Source organism: Pelobates fuscus, chromosome 4, assembly GCF_036172605.1.
Source record: "Pelobates fuscus isolate aPelFus1 chromosome 4, aPelFus1.pri, whole genome shotgun sequence".
Lineage (NCBI taxonomy): Eukaryota > Metazoa > Chordata > Amphibia > Anura > Pelobatidae > Pelobates > Pelobates fuscus.
The window spans coordinates 146,616,847-146,637,969 of record NC_086320.1 but is presented as its reverse complement, the minus strand read 5'-3'; the positions used below and the strand labels follow the sequence as shown (position 1 = coordinate 146,637,969).

General features: G+C 45.6%; 1 protein-coding gene across 1 annotated transcript in view; it reads left to right on the top strand.

The window, feature by feature from the left end:
* Window positions 1–15,353, top strand: part of LOC134607902 (probable 2-ketogluconate reductase) — a 69,751-nt gene extending 54,398 nt beyond the window's left edge. Inside the window, exons 5-6 of the mRNA XM_063450487.1 lie at window positions 4,882–4,978; window positions 15,068–15,353. Coding sequence (XP_063306557.1) covers window positions 4,882–4,978; window positions 15,068–15,224 — 254 coding nt within the window. The 3' untranslated portion in view covers window positions 15,225–15,353. The remainder of the gene's footprint in view (window positions 1–4,881; window positions 4,979–15,067) is intronic.
* Window positions 15,354–21,123: the final 5,770 nt, after the last annotated feature.

Sequence of the window (21,123 nt, the reverse complement as noted above, 5' to 3'; positions counted from 1 at the left end):
GGGTTTACAAGTAAACCTAATTTGGCCTGCAAGGCACAGATTATCTTCACTCCTGTCTCTGGACCAGATCCTGGCATGAGTACAAAGTCATAACTGTGACAGACCATCATAATCTGGCAAACCCTGACTCATTTACATAAATAAATTAATTAATTTAACCATAAGGACTAGAGGATGCAGTAACTGTGGTCAGTGACTCCTGGAAGGTGTACTTATCCACTGACCACCTGTTTTTTTTTTCTTTCTTTTTTCTAGTTTCCTATCACTTTTCCATTCTGTGCTCAGCTAGTCTATTTTCCCCAATTTCAGCCTCCATGTGTTACTGTGCAAATTAGGCATTTCTTAAAATGATAGCAAAAATTAGGTGCAATGGTAGCCAGTCCTTATTTAAATTGCATGTATTTAATGATCAAAATAGCATAAAGGGAGTACAATATACAAATCTACATTAAAACAAAGTTTTTTGATCCAAGAAGAAATCTGACTGCCATTTTGCAGGCAATATTTTTTCCCAGCAAAAGCAGAGATGTATTCAAGGCTGAACTTGATGAACATTAGTATTTTTTCAGCTTATATTGCTCAGTAACTAAAAGTAAGCGTGTGTGGAAAATAGTATGGTGTCATTGAATAAATTAAGCGAAACCTTGTTTATATATTTGATTGTACACACATGTATAAAATTTAACTATATTGATTTTATCGTTTTTGCTGGAATATTGTATTTGAGGGATATATTGTTTTACCTTTACTTTATATACACTGGTCAGCCACATTAATAAAACCACTTCCCTAATATCATGAAGGTCCCCCTCGTGCTGCCAAAATGGCTCTGATGGACTCCCAAGACCTCTGAATGTGTACTGTGGGTATCTGACACCAAGACAGATACTTTAAGTCCTGCAAGCTGTGAGATATGCCTCCATGGATATGTTAGTAGACTGCATGCCCACAAGATAATTAATGTGTATGCCAGCTTTAACTAATTTGTGGACAGAATCTACTGAATCGTGTGCACAAGATAACTATATCCTGGGCAACAGTGCCAGCGTTTCCTACCACATTGCGACCTCTGCTGGCTCTAGTCCCTAGCTGGACTCCAAAATGGTGGTGTCAGCCAGCCCCTCCAGTGATTACAAAATAAAATATTCCATAGGCGTAACAGAGTAGTGTGAAAATATAAGTAAGGTTTATTAAACCCTAAGGACAAAAAAAGCATATAACGTTTCGGCCACACAGCCTTAATCATGTATAGCGTACATAAATATACCCAATGTTTAAACACCTGAAGTAGCATAGGGATTACCCCCCAAACAATAGCCTTATTTCAAAATCATGATGTCATAATTACAATTATACATGAGAGGGAGTATCCACAGGTCAAAGTGCTTGTCATGGCAACAATATACAAAATAAATGGACATGGTTAAATGGAATGTTATATACACTAAGGTATATCATTTTGCCCTACACACAAACCTGAACCATTTGAACTACTATTGATCTTGAGAGATTTTTTTTTTTTTAGATCCTTGAGCTTGAAATTATTATTTTTCTTAGCAAACTTCTATGAATACCCCTGGTGATAATGATCCTCACTCTACTACAGTAAAATTGAATGCCGAAGACTTTGAACTATGGAATAAAAGCACCTTCTATGACTGTGGTCATAAACAATTAAAGCTACATCAGTGTCATTTCAGTAATAATGACACCGAAGAAAAATGTGACATATATCCACTATCTAACCTTGTACATGACATTGAAAAATTGATTGTGGGGGCTTATTCGCAATGTTTGATGATGATCTTGAGATTTTTTTATTAAATCTAATCCCGTGATGCCAGTATTGCATACCCTACAAATCCTGCCAAAAATTCACAAAAGGATGCATAATTGACCTGAACGCCTGATTGTGGCAGGACCAACTCTGTACCACCATTATCCATTTTTGTCATTGAGAGTGGAGATGTACTTAGAAAACTTATGTCTGTACCTCACTCTCTTACTTCCTGTGATGTGTCTAGTTTGTGCACCTCTATTCCCCATGAAGGTGGGATGGCGGCAATACAACTAATTCTACCCCACTCAAATAATGAGACTGATGTCATTGACTTATTTCTACAATTGCTTGACTTGATCTTTAATAGGAGTTACTTCCTTTTTGGGGACACCATATACCGCCAACTCAAAGGTATTGTGATGGAGTCGAATATGGCCCTATCATATGTTAACATTAATATCAACCATTTTGAGACCCAACATGTATACTCCAATGCACTCTGTATCCCATGGCAAAACATGGTGGCAGTATATCAATCATATTTTTGCATTTGGAATGGCTCGCTTTATTCTCTTTTGCAATTCTTTGACATTCGGAATGTAACATACCCCAAAATACAGTTTACCACTCAGCATGACTGTCACATTGTTATGTTTCACAAAAATGATGAACCATAACAGTTTATAAAAATTTTCCAGCATTCACCACAGCAAAACTGTCAGAGTACAATTGAGATGTGATGACTTGGTTGACAAGATTCTACAAAGGGGCTATCCGTCTGGTGTAGTATACAAAGAGAGACATCATGTAGACAATGGTATATTCTGCATAGAACACAGATCCAACCATTGCAGAGTTTTAAAATCCACCATTCATATCATAGGTGCCACAATGTTTGTTACTCCTTTGTGAAAGCAGACATTGATCCAACTTCCCAAGTAAAACAAAAAATTTGGGCCAATCCTATGTTTTGCACATTTCCATTCCTTAACTGCAATGCATGCAATAATATTATTAAAGATGACACACTCACTCATCCCCGTTATGGGAAGGTACCCAGAATAAAGAAATATTAAACAGGCAATTCAGATTTTATACTCGCGTGTCAATGTGGTCTCATATACGTTGGTGAGACCACTATGTGTATGAAGGAGCGTTTTAACATAAACCCAGATACGTACTAAAAAAACTTAACCTCTCCTTATTTAAGCATTTTGGTGGCTACACTCTTTTGGGGCACCTCTTGCTCATTTGTTTATTGTTGCCATGGCTACCTCACTTCTACTTTTTCTGGTCTCTACATTGTAATTGTAACGCAGATCTCTTTAGTGTTGGTGTATAACGCTATCTTGGCACTCTGGGCTGTATTCACTTCGTTGGTAAGTCTTATTTCGACCTCCTACTTTCTTTTTATTTCCACTACATGTGCCTATCTGTTCAACTCCTATAAATGCAGCTTTTTTCGTCTGCATCTAAACGACTTTTGTCTATAACACCCTGACTTCTCTGAATACCTGGATTATTATCCTAATGTCTTCTTTACAGTTATATATTCTATTAGGGTTGATCTGTTCAGCCCTGGACAAATATTTGCACTATCCTGGTTTACTGTTCAATTCTGGTTGCCATGGCAACCCAGTTACCACATATGTCCTGCAGCTGTGCTCACATTATACACCTTTCCTGCTTCTGTTATTACTACACCAGTTGTCCAATTTGGTTGCTGTCTTACTGTATATAACATTCCATTTAGCTTAGCCCATTTATTTTGGTTATTTTGTCTATTGATGCCATGACAACCAATTTGACTTCAGGACACTACATTATGATGTAATGATTTTGAAATGAGGCTATTGTTTGGCCAGGAATCCCTATGTTACATCATTGGGTATGTTGATGAATGCTATATATGATTAAGACCGTGTGGCCAATACATTGTGTGTTTTTTATGTTTGTTTTTTTCTCCTCATGGTTTATTAAACCTTGCTTCTTTTTCCTACACTACACCGTGACACCTGTTGGATATTTTTTACATTTGTATTCATTGCTGGTGATTGCAGGTCCCTACTACAAAGCTACAGTGTATTTCGCAAGTCCTGTATGCAACTAATCTCTCCTTGTAGTCCCTCCAGTGATGTCAGGAAGGACAACATCCTCCTAGACTGCCCAGCAGGGTGACAGAGCAAAAACAGAACTGCAAGGAGCTGTGCATTCAACAGCAAACCAATGGATACCAGGACTAAAGAGCTATATAAAAATTAGACGTGTGTGTGTGTATGAAGGTGGGTAAATGTGTGCGCGTATGACAGTGGGTGTATGTATATGAGTGTGTGTGTATATGAATATGAGTGTATGTGTTTAAATATGTGATTATAAATTGGACTGTGTATATGAATGTGTGTGTATGAATGTAGCATGTATCTGCATAAATATGTGTGTGCATATAAATATGAGCAGATGTGTGAGAATGTGTGTAATTTCCCTAACAAAATGGTGTTGGTGGCATTGCAGAGAGAGACAAAAATCTTTTTTGAAAACCCCACACTTGGGATGGTGCCAGTATACATTTCCAAACCGGGTGCCAGTTAACCTAGGTACTTCTCTGCCTGGCAGAATGTCGCCCCAATGACATCAGGAGGAGACTTCTGCCTCCCTCCACCTACACTGCCCAGTCATGGAAGGACTGTCAGCCCCCAGATCATCAGCCAGGGTGTAGGAGAGGGGCAGTTTAAATATTTAGATATAGCCTCTACATCCCTGTTCCTCTAGCCTTGGGTCACTCTGTCCCCCTAACCCCTTGTCAGGTGGGTAGAGTGACATAGGGCTAGGACAACATTTGCTCTAACCTTGTATCGGTCACCCTCGCACTTTGCCACTCTGCCCCACTAAACCCCTATCTCCATAGTATTTTGTCACTTGTCCCTCTCACCCTTTGTTACACTATCCAACTAGCCTTGCGTCACTCAGTCCCCCTAATCTACTGTCCCCCTAGTTACATGTCACTGTCACACTAATCCTTTATTCCCCTATTCCCCCAGAATTGTGTCACTCTGTTCTATATTGTTAGTTTTTATGTTTTCATTTTCATCTATATTTTTCAGGTCACGTAATTGATCAGGATGCTTTAGTGGACGCCCTTAAAAATGGAACAATCAAAGCTGCTGCTCTAGATGTCACATATCCAGAGCCCCTTCCAAGGTAAAGCTTTACAGCTTTCACTTCTGCACATGATTACAAATAATTAACCATTAATAATTTCATAGTATGATCACAAAGAAGATATACTGACTTTTTTACTGAGGATAGTAACAGCAAACTTTATTCCTAAATGGACAAGTCGGAAAAATTCTCCAACTCCGGTTTTTCCAATTGGGTCTATTTTGTCCTAAAATGATGTGCATCCCCATTTGTCAATTGTCCAGATTTCCCGGTTTGGGAGTATACCAGTTGCAGTTTGTGATGGAGTCAGATTATGTCTGGTAATGTTCATTGTATACTAGATAACAGCTGGGTTTATACTATTAATCGGCTTTGATTTACTAAAACATAGTAAGAATTAGGTTTACCCCATGAGCCCGCCAGTTCTTCTCCTTCCTTACAACCCACATTGTTTTTATTTTTGCTGCAAAGATACTGCTATACATGTCAAGGCCAACCCCCGGAGCGAATAGGGAGGGGGGAGCATGACTGCTGCCCTGAGGAGTTGGCATAGCAACCAAAAGGATACAGTTGGTTTTACAGTTAAAAGCATGGAATTCTGGGAAAAATTACCAGACTACTGGTGAACAATGCTGAGGGAGCCTGGCAGTGTCTTTCCTCTGGTAGTCCCTGTAAAAATGACTTTATTAAATTGAGTTTCCCTCCCTGAGGAAATCTGGCAGTGCTGTTTCTCCTTACAAAAAAAGACAGAAATTACTTTTACCTTCTACTGGGAGTACAGGATGGCCCACACCCCTGCTGGGTCTAGGGAGGCCCTGCTTACCCTATTGCAGGCCTTCCAGAGGACACGTGGGGCTGAATCCTTCAGCTCGCTGCTCCACAGTGCCCAGGGCGAGCAGGCTGCTTAGGAGTGGCCGGTGAAGGAAGTGCAGACTAGGAGTGGACATCGGGCCCACCGTTCCAGACTGCATTCCAGACTGTCCCCTAGTCCAGTGCGGAGGTCCAGGGTCGGAGTACCACAAAAGGGTCCGGGGCCGAATGAGGCTGGCTCCAGGCGGCAGGATGCGGGCAGCGCGAGGCGGAGGAATGGCAGCAGGTGCTGCAGAAGTCAAGATGGCCGGGCTGGGCCTGGGCAGCAAGACGGCGGTCCCCAAGATGGCGCCGGAGGTGAGGTCCCACAGTCCTCACCCTTCTCTTCCGGTGGCTGTGGAAGTGATGTCGGCGTGTGTGGCCGCACGCAGGAAGAGGTTGAGCACTTTTAAACGGGACTCGGGGGGCGCGTACGTGACGTCTGCAAATCTCGCAACGCAGACGTACAGGGCCCCGCCGAATCCGGAATTCCCAGAGCTCCTTGGACTGGGTAATCGGAGGAGAAGCACAGCTGGCTCCCGGCAAGTGGGGCAGGCCAGTGGGTGGTGACGTGCTGGTGGAGGATCTCACCAGCTTCTGGACCGGAGGCCAAGGAGCACCAGGGAGGGATGCAGGATTCCCCTCCACATGCCTAAAAAAAACATGGACGGACTGGAACTCCCTGGGGTGTGAGCCTCCGCTCCACTGGCAGAACAGGTAGACGGACTGCAGAACCCTCACAGCAAAAAGGACCGAAATTATAGCCTGGGATAGAGAGACCCCTTTCTCCTGAACCGTGAGTTGGAGTGCGCTCACGCTTGGCAGGAGTTAGGGGGGACTCAGGGCTAGTGGGGGAGGGTCAAGGAGAATTGGTGTAATTGCTGCGCTTAGCGCTTGGCCGGTTGGCGCCTGCAGGGACCGTTGGGGCAGCAGACATGCGCAGGGCTCAGCGCTTCCCTCTGGGGCTCCCCCTTCAGGTACAAGTGAGGTGAGTACTTCAGGGGGAACTGTCTGTGACATTGCACCCCTGGGGTTACATGTGTCTTTGGAGGTGAGAGAAAAGATACTTAAGGGTGTGTATGTGGACCTACTATCCTTGGTACCATTTGACAAGGAGTACGCGGTTAGAATGCGTCGGTGTGACGCAGCTGAGGGCGAAAAGGTAAGCAGATCCCCCATACCTCAGGGAATTGATTGCATCCTATCAGCTAGGTTTCCGGAAAAGGCCCCGTCACGTTTTTTTTTTGCATCTGGACTTGATTTGGGGGGCTTATAAGGTGTACAGGGGGCAATGCTGGTTTAAATACGACCAGCAGTTAAAATAAATAACTTTACAAAAAAAAAAAATACAGCGGTTAGGCCAAACTTGGATTTTCGGTGTGAAAGAAGGAAACCTATGCTTGCTTCTCATTAATCCCTGTCGTCCGTCGGATTCTTACTTTCCGTCGACCGCCAGCACTTCCAAAAGGAGCATCGGCGGGTCACAAGAAGGGCATCTGTGTGCTCTTTAACGTTCAAGCATGAGTGCTCCCACTGTGGTGGAGCTCACCCAGCCGTCCGTTGTTTTAAGAGGTGAAAACCCCACCCAATGTCGGAGTCCAAGGATTACGTTCTTTGGGGAGAGAACGCCATTGAGGACAGAAAGACAGGTGCCGTGGCTCTCACTCTGTCTCAGGCGTTCCCATTTACTCCATCGGGGGAGGCGTCATTGCGCCTAACCTGTCCTCGGTTCGGGGTAGGGAGGGGGTCCTGCTGTAGGAAATCTGTCTTATCGGGGTCCTCGGTTCATGATGGGATTTCAAAGGAGCGGTGTCAGTCTCAGGGTGATTTTTCTTCGACATGTGCCTTCTCATGGGTTGTTTGATTTCTTGTTTTTATATTTTAAGTTTTCAGTTCCTTGTTGGAATGGATCGCGGCGTGGGTGTCGGGCTGTTCTTCCCTCCTTCACTATCTCAGCGACACAGTGCAGTGGTTTGTCCATCTCTTTCTGCACTAGTTGGGTTCTCAGGTTTGTACGGACTTGTTTTTTCACTTTCATAGGGTTGTGGCGGATTTTGGGGTTCCAACTAGTATGATTTTTCTTGCTGGGGATTTAGATACAGACTAAGCTTCAGGTTGTCATATCTCGTGTCATATCTAGGGGGCTCCCTATTGGGCTATTTGAATTCTGCAATCCCAACAGGGCCATTTGATTTTTGGCTGTAAGTCATGCCCATGGGGCGTGCTTTCAGTCACTTACTTTCCTTGACTGTGGTTGGTATTCATCTACCTTTTAACTTTACTTGCCTTTTGGGATTTTGGAGTTTTGTTCCTCATGGGTTACAATGGTCAGACATTTTGGCGCAGTAAAACAGTGTCTAACTTGGCCTTTGAGCTGTTTATGGAAGCTGCAACTCAGTTGGTTTTGGTGCTTTTTCTGAGAGCTATGATGTTGGCGTGGTCAGATTCCTTTTTGGTGCTATTCCCAATTGTAGTGCGGCCAAGCTCTGGGTTATAGCTTTGGCAAGGAAGCAGGTTCTTTACCATGCAAAAAACACCTTAGCGTTGCTCATGTTGTTAACCATTTAGCTTTGGGTTCTCTTCTGGGATGGGCTTTATTGTGACGGTTGGTTCTGCATTGCTTGGAATTTAATATTTGTTTGGGTGCAGGTGCCAGGTGTATCTAATGTATTGCCGACTCTCTTTCTCGCTTCCAGGAGGATGAATTTCAGGAGGTGACTCCAGAGGCAGAAGCTTGTGGAGGGCCCTAACTTCTTCTGGAATCTCAGTTTTGGAACTTGACTGACTTGATTGAGAGATCCCTGTCTCCTAAGTCTTGGGCAGCATACTTGACAGTGTGGGATCAATTTGATTGGTCTTCTTCAGAAAGTAGGTTGTTATCCACTTAGCCTTTCTTTCTGACTTGCGGCATTGAGGGACATCCGTGTCAGTGGAACAGGGTATGTCAGCTCTTTCAATCTTTTTTTTTTTTTAATTCTTTATTTTTGTAGTGCTTAGAGTAAAAAACATGCCTATATCGCCACGACAGCAGATATAAGCCGCTGAAATATCACAAAATAAACAATATCATGGCATTAAATGACAGCACAGTTTTGAAATTAATATAGAAATAGTAAATGAGTAAATGAGCAGTGCACGCGTAATACATAAACAGTTAATAGCATAGATTAGTTATATGCACTCTATTTGAGTCAAGTTTTGTTATATTCATGTGTGGCTAAGATCTAAGATTAACCAAAGTAGGTCCTATTGTAAGTTTGCATTCTCGTATGTGGGAGATTAGTTAGGAGCCACCTTTGGTGTTAGCATTCCCTAGAGCTTGTGCTACTAGCATTCTATTGGCGGCAGCAGGGTTAAGGTGCCTTTCGAGGGCCAGATGTATGTTGCTGAATATGAGGGTTAGGGTGATCTGCTTAGTGCAAAATTTAGCTATGGTCGTCACCCAGAGATTCGTTATGCTATATACATTCCACATAGGGGGTCATTTTAAATTATGTGTAACACGTTAGGTGTACCATATTTTAAGCGCGTGGATACACCTCAAGCTATACTTGCTGTGTTTCAGGGTGTCATGGAGGACTAGCAGTGCCCTTGTTTACATTCCCCCATTGCGTCTAGCTGATATCCCGCCGGGTTGACCCCGAGTCCAGTCGTGAAAGTCCCAATATTGAGCCCTTCTGGCTGTCACTGCGAGGACCTGTGTGAGGTGTGAAGAGAGTAGATGCATCTAGTGAGGTCTGTTGGGGCCCCTTCAGCGGCTTCCGGGTTCGGTGCAGTGAGGGATGGTGATCTCTGACCGGTTTCACGTCTGCTGTCGGTGAAGTGTTGGGCTTAAGGGGGTCCTGTCGCGATGTGCGGTGCGGCCGCCTGGATTTTCTTTTTGGCGGGAAAGGCCTCCTTCTATGGCGCCGTCTCTGAGCTCCTTTCGGTGGTTTGGCTGCTCTTCTTACACATCCCTGTAGCAGGTTACTGTGGTGCTCAGATGGCGCTGGCTGGTTACCTCTGTGTGCAAGTTCCAGTCTGTGGGTACTTCGCACATGTGGCTGGCGTGCGGCGGACATCTTGGGGGGGTGCTACCGGTGAGTTTTCCCCAGCAGGGTGATTGTTTGCCGCCTGGCTTGGCGTGATAGGAGGAGTTGCTGATGTAGTTGTAGACCGGGATGACCCCCCCGGTCCAGAGGGGGGGGAGAGGAGGCCGGACCCCAACCGGAGACCCGGGAGAGCGGCCGTCTCTTCCCGGCTCAAGCTCCAACATGCCTCGGGCCTACGTCGGGTTACTGTAGGTCCCAGATAGGGTCTTGAGGGGTATCTCCTCGTACCCCAGGGTCTGGGGCTCCACTTGGTCTCCGTTGCCGGTTGATAGGGAGAGTTTGCCTCCAGTTTGCGCCGATTTTCGGTCCCCCAAAGCGGGAGCTCAGACAGAGCACGTCTGATCCCGTTGGCGGTCCGGCCCCGCCCCCCAGCTCTTTCAATCTTAATGCACTTCATGTAAGGGGAAGATGTGACTAAAGCATTTGTGGTTCAGCGGGTATTGCACTGTTGGAGACGTAAACTTGTGGCGGTCGTTAGGCATCCTGTATGTGTGCACTTTCTGGTAGACATAGGTGGGATCCTGCCTGCTATTTATGTTTTCCCATTGGAGGCAATTCTGTTTCGGGTAGCCTTTTCTGTGTGTTTTTATGCAACTCTATGCGTCGGCAGATTGGTGGAGTTCTAGAGCTCAGTCACCCCTTTTTAGGAAAAAGGTTCTTTAGTTTCAAAAAGTAGTAATATTTCTAATTTGGCGATCTAATACTGATCAAGCGGGTAGTGGTAGAGTGATTAGGATTGGAGCGTCCATAATTGGAGATACGTTCCAGTGCATGCATATGGGTTATTATCCATTCACTAGAATGTTTATGTTGGTGTTGCGCTCGTTAGGAGTGGATTATACTGTATTGCGCTTGTTAGGAGTGGACTCCCAAACAAAAATAAAAAATGATAGTGGTTATTTAACTCATTCATTCCGCATCGGTCTGACTCTGCAGGCAAGCAGGTTAGGTCTGTCAGACTCTTCCATTTGGCTGCTGGGTCGGTGGGAATAAGCAGGTTTTCGATTGTATGTTCGGCCTTTAATAGGTGTCTGGGTATGGTTAATGTTCGGTTGATTTCTTTATTGCTAGATATTCTCTATATGTTTCGATCCTTGGGCATTCTTTTATTTATTGGGCAGCTTGTCAGGTAGACCAGAGGTCGTATGACCAGGATCTTGGGATTACTCATCACCAGGTCAGTGTTAGGTGGTGTGGGATCAGGGGGTTGCGCTGGCAGCAATTTTATCTGGAGAGATCACTTCAGCGATATGTGACGGAACCAGTTATACTGCTGATCCACGCTGGTGGTTATTACCTGGGTTAAGAGCGCGCAACGCAAAAAGGGATATAATGAGGTGGATTTCGCTTCCACATGACAATATCACGATCTGTAAAATGCTATGGTGGATTGGTGATTCCTCATGTTGAGCTAGAAGGAGATAACCATAATGCTATGCATACTGCTTTGGTACATCTTACTCATGTTGGTTTGGATACATTTAAAATGTGGTTACAAGCAATAATGACACAGGCGCTGGCTTTGGGTGACGCATCCCCCTCCCTCTAGTAGGGGTGGGGTCTGCGGTGGCGGGTTTCCTGCGCCAGCAAGTTTGGTAAATGAATAATGCCCGGACGGGCTTGGGGAGTCGCAGCCTGAATTTGGTTGATGACTAAGGACAGGCTGAAGAGGCTGTGGAAGAAGTTCAAAGTGTACCTGTCTGCTGGGTAAAACCAGCAGCAGACAGTATTTGGTTATGCTGGTTTAAATAAAGCTGTGGCCGTTGCCCTTACCCACTCAACATGGTGTTGCGTTACTTATTGAGAATGGAAGGGTAACGGGATTTGGTGATCGAAGGAGTCAGCAGTCAAGGCCAACCCCGGGAGCGAATAGTGAGGGGGGAGCATGACTGCTGCCCTGAGGAGTTGGCATAGCAACCAAAAGGATACAGTTGGTTTTACAGTTGAAAGCATGGAATTCTGGGAAAAATTACCAGACTAATGGTGAACAATGCTGAGGGGAGCCTGGCAGTGTCTTCCCCCAACTGTTCTGTTCTGGAATTGTTGTTTTGTGTTGTGTTTTCTTTGTTCTCATTTTGTCACAGCTGCGGGTTTCCTGCGCCAGCAAGTTTGGTAAATGAATAATGCCCAGACGGGCTTGGGGAGTCACAGCCTGAATTTGGTTGATGACGAAAGACAGGCTGAAGAGGCTCTGGAAGAAGTTCAAAGTGTACCTGTCTGCTGGGTAAAACCAGCAGCTGACAGTATTTGGTTATGCTGGTTTAAATAAAGCTGTGGCCGTTGCCCTTACCCACTAAACATGGTGTTGCATTACTTAATAAGAATGGAAGGGTAACGGGATTTGGTGATCGAAGGAGTCAGCAGTTATGGCTTAATTTGTGTGGGAGTTGTAGTATAACTATTAGATTTCTAACACAACCTCAGTCACATTAACCCTTAACCCTAAATCCCAGCCCCAAACCTACTTTTAGCTTATGGTAACAGTTTGGCAAGCTAGAGTGTTTTTTTTAAATGAATCTCACTGCTGGGTGGGCCCAAAAGGTAGATCCCCAGACTTACAGCTCCCATGATGCTTTGTTTGCCTTTAGAATGCTTTAGACCAAGCTTGTCAAACTCAAAGCCTAGCAAGGGCCAAATAAACAAGGTTTACCGTATTTTTCGCTCCATAAGACGCACCACACCATAAGACACACCTAGTTTTTAGAGGAAGAAACCCAGAAAAAAAAATATTCTGAACAAACTGTCCCATAGTGTTTCTTACTATGGGACAGTTTGTTCAGAATATTTTTTTTCTCCCCTGTCCCATAGTGTTCTCCCCCCCTTCTCCCATAGTGTTCTCCCCCCTTCTCCTATAGTGTTCTCCCCCCCTTCTCCCATAGTGTTCTCCTCTCTCCCATAGTCTTCTCCTCTCTCCCATAGTCTTCTCCTCTCTCCCATAGTCTTCTCCTCTCTCCCATAGTCTTCTCCCCCCTCCAATAGTCTTCTGCCCCCTCCAATAGTCTTCTCCCCCCCCATAGTCTTCTCCCCCCCCATAGTCTTCTCCCCCCCATAGTCTTCTCCCCCCTTTCTCATAGTCTTCTCCCCCCTTTCTCATAGTCTCCCCCCCCTCCCATAGTGTTCTCTCCTCTCCCATACTGTCCCCCTCCCCTCCCCTTGTCCCATAATTACTGACCTGTCTTGTAGCGTGGCCTGGCCTTACAGCGCGCACCACGGTACTGGAACTTAAATTTCAAGTTCCGGTTTCCGGAGGGACTGAAAGGAAGTGTGCCCACTGAGTGCGCACTTCCTTTCAGTCCCGCCGGAAACCGGAACCTGAAATTGAAGTTCCTGTACCGCGGTGTGCGCTGTGAAGCCGGCCCGCGCTACAAGACAGGTAAGTAAAGCTTCATATTCGCTCCATAAGACGCACAGACATTTCCCCTCACTTTTGAAGGGGAAAAAAGTGCGTTTTATGGAGCGAAAAATATGGTAAGTTTATGTGGGCCGCAAAAAAATAAAAGTAAATTTTCATAGAAACGTAGGTTTATTTTGAAAAGTACAGTATTAAAAAAAAAAAAACAGCGACCCCCTCTACTAAATCCCAGTCCCCTCCTCACTACTAAATCTTAGTCACCCCTTCTACTAAACCCCTGCCCCTGTTCTCACTTTCACACTCACTGCGACACACTCACTGACAGACATACACACACACAGACATACACACAGAATCACTCCAAAACAATTACACTCACTGACACACTGTAACGAGAATATACCCCTACACGCAGGATCCAGCTAAACAGAAGGCAGAACAGAGGAGAGATACGTCTACCGGACCTTAGAATGGCCGGACTCGACGTATATAGGAGAAGTACAGAGTCAGGAACAATCCGAGATCAAGGGCACAAAGAGACAGCGTAAACGAGGACAAGCCGGGTTCTGGTACACAGGAAACAGCAAGCCGGCAAACAGAACAGACAAGGATAAAGCAAAAACGAAGTCAGAATACAAAGCCAAGGTCAAATACGGAGGAACACAACTGAACACAACAAGCGCTAAAGGGAACTGAAACAGAAACCACGATAGGGCAAGGAACTAAGATAAAAGGGTAAGTATAAATAGGTTCAAAACTAATGTGATTGGCACCTGTCACTTCCACACCCCCAAAAGGTAAGTGTATGGGGTGTGTGGGATGACAGGGGCCAATGGGAGCCTTTTGGCAATTTAGGCTCCCACTGTCTCTTTAAGAGCACGCCCGAGACTCGCGGCGCGCTCTTAGATTCAGGCGGGACATGTGACCGCATCTCGCGGTCACTGCCCGCCTTCCTGTCTGAAGCGTCGGATGAGCCGCGCGCGGCTCGTGCAGCCGCAGGACCGGGCGCGGCTTGAAGAGAGGACCGCGGCCGGCCCCTGGGAAAGGTAACGCTACACACACACACTAACTGACAAACAGGCTCCCTCACAGACACACACACTCACTCAGACACACAGGCACACACACACACAGACTCACTGACAGACACACACACTGACAGAGAGACACACAGACAGCCATATACGCACACACACTGAGACAGCCATACACATACAGCCATGCACATACACAGACAGTAATGGACATAGACAGCCATGCACACAGACAGCCATGCACACAGACACAGACAGCCATACACACACACACACACACAGCCATATATATACACACACACAGCCATATATACACACAGACAAACAGCCATACACACATAAAGCAATACACACAACACACACATTTCCCCCCAACATTTAAAAAAATATATATTTTAATTTAAATCCACCCAGCCTCCCTACCTTTGGGAGAGCTGGGTGGATTTCTTACCTGGTGTCTAGTGGGGCTGCTGGGCAGATGTACATTCAGGCAGGCAGGGGGCGGACCGGCAGCGAGGGAGCATTGATTTTGAATTCTCCCTGCGGGAAGCTGAGCAGGGAGAGCGCTCCCTTGCGGGCCGCGGGCCGCAAACATATTAGTTGTGGGCCACGAGTTTATTTGCTTAGCTGGTCAGTTAGCACAGGAACTGAAGGACTGTGTCTGCAGCCTAAAGCATTATAACTACTAAATTTGCATGTACAGGTTATAGGAACTAGACTGTCCTTTTAATTTTGTAATAGCTAAACTAAACTGATTCTTCAATGACTAACTTAAAAACATATTTTTCTTCTTCACCAATAGAGATCATCCTTTACTGACAATGGAGAATGTCATAGTGACACCCCATATTGGGACCGCCAATGACAGAACCAGACGCAAAGTTGCAGAAAAACTTGTTGCAAATGCATCTGCCTTACTAAAGGGTTTTCCTGTAGATGATATAGTTACTGTATCATGATTTTATTTTCTTAAATTGGTTATGTTCTAAATAAAAAAATGTACTGAATAAATGCAATTCTGTACCCATGTGTTGAAATATTGCTCCTAATTTTAAGTATAATCAGAATTACTGTTTTGTTTTTTTAAACTCTTTCTTTTCAGCAAATTATACATTGACAATCTAATTCACTTATGCTATGCTGGATCTTTAAAAGACTTTTACATCAGCATAAAATCATGAAACATCCACCCAAGGCTAGTTTTACAAAATGTAGGAACGGAACAATAAAACCATTAATGAACACTCTTGTTACCTTTTTTTGCATTAGTAGTATTATATAATTCCACAACAAGAATGGCATAAGAAAGGGAAAAAAAATTAGTACAGGGTAAGATAGGGGATAGGAAGGAAAAGAGGCCAAATGAGTACATTCCATCCAGAATGACTGTTATTAACATGTTTAATAAAGATCCAAATGTTATACATTACATTAACTAGGTGATCAGTTTTTCATTTGAAAATAAACTTTGCGACTCATTCCAATATAAATATACTAAAATAAATTCTACAAATACAAAATCTGAACTGCAGCAATAAACAACTTATTGTGTTTGCCTGCCCACGTCCAACTAGATGCCGACATTTCGCGGTTTATCTGGCGAAACCAATCATCTTGAATCAGAAAAACACTGTTACATAGGCCGAAGGCACAGGGAAGGGTGGGACTCCCCTCGGTCCAGAATTACCACAGAACCACACATCTACAGCGCATAGGGGAATGGCATATGTCCAGGACAACCAAGACCTGGATACACATGGAAAGAGCCCAGATGGAAGAGGCGCTCCCGGCTTTAATATGGAGATACGAACCTATCAGAGACACATTAGCACAGCACCACGCGTTCATAGGTGCGACCCTGAAAATCTGGTGCGCGATAAAGCCGAAACTCACACTCACCACTGTACTGGGGCCTCTGACCCCAGTGGCGCACAACCCGGAGATGGCGGGAGGCCTAGCACACGCGGACCTCCTCGCGTTTGGCGGCACTGACTGGTCCTATATGCAACAGTGGTGCTCAAGGGACGAGCTCAAACAACTACCAGACCTGATGGGGGACAGGACCCCGACACCCTTAGATAGGTTACGCTACTTCCAAGTCAAGTCATACTATAAAGCACAAAACGGGAAACATCTCTTCCACAGACCCCTGACAGAGTTTGAGGGACTGTGCACAAATAGGACACATCCCCCTCGGGGGATTTCACTCTTATATGCCCTGCTAACAGCGGCAACCCCACTGGAACCGGCAAAACACGCTGCACACTGGGAGAAAGCCACGGGAATCACGCTCACTGACCCAAACTGGGCGAAAATATACATACTGACGCATCAAAGTTCCATATGCTCTAAAATGCAGGAGTTGAACTACAAACTGCTCACCGGATGGTACCGGACCCCAGACAGGCTACACCGCATGCTACCTGACATGCCGGATACGTGCTGGAGATGCGGGGGGCGGCCGTGTACAGCTCTACACATCTGGTGGTCCTGTAATAAGATCACCCCATTCTGGCGGGAAGTTCACAAGACGATACAGCCACTCCAGATGCTGCTCCACCACACCCCGATGCCCATCTCACGATATAAATCCTCCTTAACCAAGCACCTCCTCAACGCCGCCAAACTCATGATCCCGGTTTGATGGCGATCTCCCCAGGTGCCTACCATCCAGCAGTGGATGGACAAAGTGGAAAAGATACACGAGATGGAGAGGCTCACGGCGACACTCAGGGACAAATTGGACAAATACCAGCAATGTTGGACCCCATGGATACTCTATCTGTCCAGAAGATAGGAAGGACATCGGGGAGAGGAGCTGGGCGTCCGGACGGGTCGGGGGTGGGTGGGGATCAACTGGGCCTGGGGGGGGTTGGGGGCGTCCCGAGGCCTTGGGGGGGTCGGGGGGAGCGCTGCTCCTCCTCTCCGTCTGCCTTCCCTCACCCTAAGCACTCAGCTGGCGCCATGGGGGCGGGATGGGGGGCGACGCAGGAGATGCATAGCCATGAATAGCCACATTGAAAGGCGGGGTGAAGGGGCGGGATCTGGAACCCCAACATGTCGAAGGAAAAAGAGGGTGGACCGAGAGACCAGATAGGCTAGCCCCCAAGAAAACAAAAAAGAAAAACACAAAGGGAACGCCCCATTGTAACGCACGAAAGACGAGGAGCATACAGATGACAAGCAACACTAGAGGAGGCAAGTGTCCGTAGAGTACCCGAGCACACCTGGCCCTACGCCACACAGGTTCTGACTGACTGAGACGGTCGGCCTTCATGGGATCGTATCTGCATCACCGAAGCGACGAGGGCGGAGACATGCCCGGTCTGCCAGATACCCATCTAATGGGCGCAGCTGCCTCGCGCAGGCCGATATGGCCCGAGATGCCTGACGGGACGAGATGGGACGCACCTACGTTTCCTGCCCCAAGTCAAGAAAAAATTTTAGGGCCATGGGCAGGCGGGCATAGACGCGGCTAACCACATGCTGGCATATAGACCACAAAGCGTGGCAGAGCATGAGCACACTCGGCTAACACCAGCACTAGCCTCTTGAGACAGCAACATAGCAGATGACACTAACTCAGAGAGTAGGGGACAATTAGAAAGTGTAAGCTACATGAGACTACATTAATGCCAAGGAAAGTGCTTCTAACTTAGCCACTCACATAACAAAACACCGCAGCACTAAATACAACAAAGAGACGGTTAGAGGCAAAAAACCCTTATAATGTCATTGTTTTGCGGAAGTTGTTTTAAATGAGACGTTACACATACCCAATGTTTCACAGGCATGATATACTTGTTATACATTATATGTTGCCGTATTACAGTTCGGCATAAAACCAAAAATAAAGATTGTCAAAAAAAAAAAACTTAATGTGAGCACTTGTCTGGGGCAACAATTACCCAAAATCTGTTTTGCCTAATGTCGGTGCTGCAGAAACTACTTTAATTCAAAATACACAAAGCAAATTCAGTGAAAGCAAAAATTAGTTTCAAATTTTTCAAAGTTAATTAAAATGTCTATCTCAAGTGAGAAATATTTGATTGCTGGGACATATTGATCAACCTTGATTATGATATGAATTAAGATTGTAGACAACAAACCTGTGATAGGAAAAGTTGGTTGAGGTGTGCCAAAACCGACTTGGGCAAAAAGGAATACAAATCATGCTCATAATACATTTATTGAGGAAAGAAACACAATACCACGTAAATACATTTAAGAGGACATTTTTACTAATGCCTATGGTATAGTATGGAATGTGAACGGGTTGACTTGTTTTGGTCACGGGTATACTCAGTATGTAATGATCTTGCTGCTTGAAAATAAAGAACCAAGGAGAGACTCAGAGGTTGAGACAGTTTAGCCCTCATGAGTCTGCCCTCTAGAGTAAGGAGAGCAACCCACAAATAAGATAAAAAAATAAGTTTATTAAAATCCCAACAAATATGTAAAACAAATTCTAATAAGTGCTAGCTTACGTGGATACAGGAACCTGAGCATAAATGTTGCTAAAAATGAAGGATGGAGGAAGGGGAAAGGGAGGCAAAAGTAAATAAAAAGATAAATGGAAGCTATCTGCAAATGGCAGGTAACGGGTTAATGGGGGAAGGTAGGAGTAAAGGGAGGCCTGATATCTGGCCCCAAAGCTGTACCCTAGTGTGTCTTTGAGGGCACCCCTTAAAGTCTAATACTCAAAAGCCTCCCAAGTACCCAAAATATAAATCGAGATTTGAAGCAAGGCCCTAATCCCAATGACCCCCAGCAACACAAAATAGAAAGTAATGAAGAATTATCGATCTAATATTAAAATCATAGCGTGGTGGCTTGTCCTAGTCTGAAGAAATAACTGCAGCATCAACCCTAATCTAAATGCCTAACCACTGCTAATAAAGTCCCGACGTGTGTTTCGCCAGTGGCGTTGTGTTGGCCACCGATGGTTGTGGAAAAACACAGCCACTGTATATTGTCATTCATGTATGTATTATGTTATTCCATATGTGTATACCACTTTAAAGAACCAAGCGTATGTATGTTATGTGTAATATGGTTCAGGTGAACTATAGCGTTCGTATGCTGGCGGCATTCATGCAATTGGTTCACGAACAGTGAATTTCAACATTGTTCGTGAAAAGAACAAACTACCGAATGGAGACCACACACAGGAGGTCGTGTGGCTTCCATTAAGGATTGCAACATTGTTGCAATCGGTAATTAAGAGGATTCAGGATTCAGGATTCAGGGTGGCCGTCGTTCGGCTACCGACCACGCGGCGGTCGGCCATCTTGGATCCTTTGTTAGCCCAGCGGTATTTGGTTTGCTTTATCCTGCCAACCTGGATTACTTCCAACCCTGCTCCATACCAACCTGGATTGCTTTCAACTCTGCTTTATCCTGCCTACCTGAATTATACAAACCTGCATAACCCTTATCTGGACATTGCTGCTTACTCTTATTTAAAAAGTGTTATTTTCCTACCCTGAATCCTTATTGTTCTTTATACCTGTCTTATTATTCTTTCTATATTGTTATCTCTAGCTTTCTTATTTGCAAACCTTGTTATTATCTTGATAGGGCATCTTGCCTTAACGTGTATTTCTCTCACTTCCCTTCTCCCTATTATTTCATTCTATAAGTTAACCTGCAGAAAGATAGGTCCTGCGCTCACTCCCATCACTACTGAGCGGCAGCAAAGACTACAGTACACATCAGCCCCAATATACAGTAAAAACCAAAGAAAAACAAGTTACCTGAGCTCTCTCCTTAATCCCTATGTATTTTTACACAAATGGAGTTTTTTTTTTTGTTATCTCCAATAGTCATGAGAGAGTAAGCCCACCTGCCAACGTCAAGGCAGACCCCCCTAGGTGGGTACTGTGATTTTCACAGTGAGAATCGCGGAAGCGGGCTCTAGCAGCTGTCTGTGAGACAGCCACTAGAGGCTGGATTAACCCTCAGTGTAAACATAGCAGTTTCTCTGAAACTGCTATGTTTTCAGCTGCAGCGTTAAAACTAGAGGGACCTGGCACCCAGACCACTCCATTGAGCTGAAGTAGTCTGGGTGCCTATAGTGGTCCTTTAACTCCACCTCTAGTGGCTGTCTTTCGGGCTGTTAGGCGACCCACGAATCGGAACCGGATTAGGCTACTGCATCAAATGGTGCCTCTTTCGAGCCTCAAATCAGCCTGACAGATAAGCCAAGGTTTGCGGCCTACCAGACTCTGAGCCACGGAGAGACGGCCGCTCTCCGGGCATAAAAAAACAAAAAGTGGGACCCCAGTAAATCACCTTCCCCCCCCCCAGGACCGGTGGGGGTTATCCCGATCCGCAAAACCAGACGGAGACCAACCAGCTACAAGGTACCCCAGGGAGCACAGCAGGCAAGCGGGGACCACGAGGCCTACTCAAAATGGCCGACGGTGGCATTACTTACACAGACCGACGAAATCCCAGTGACTGGGAAGCAGACTTCAATGCCAGGTTCGAGGCCGTCTGCAGTCAGTTCTGGACACGCCTGGAACAGAGACACAGACCCATACTACCAATAAGGGTATGTGTGGAACCCAGGCCGCACAAGGAACGACGCCTTAACAGAGGGGAGGGCTCCAAACAGCGCAAATCCGGAGTGCTGCACACGGGGACCCACCCAGGTACAACTCCTGAAATGGGCCCACTCAACATCAGAGCTGCAAGGGGTGCAACCTACCCACGCCGGCAGGGACATCAACGCCAGCGGAGGTGCCCGCAGAGGGCCGGGAATGCGTCCCGACGCAACCACACGCCAAGATACCAGCCACAGACACGACAAGCCCGGGGCAAGCGGGAGAGCAGGTGTAGCAACAGCCCAGACAA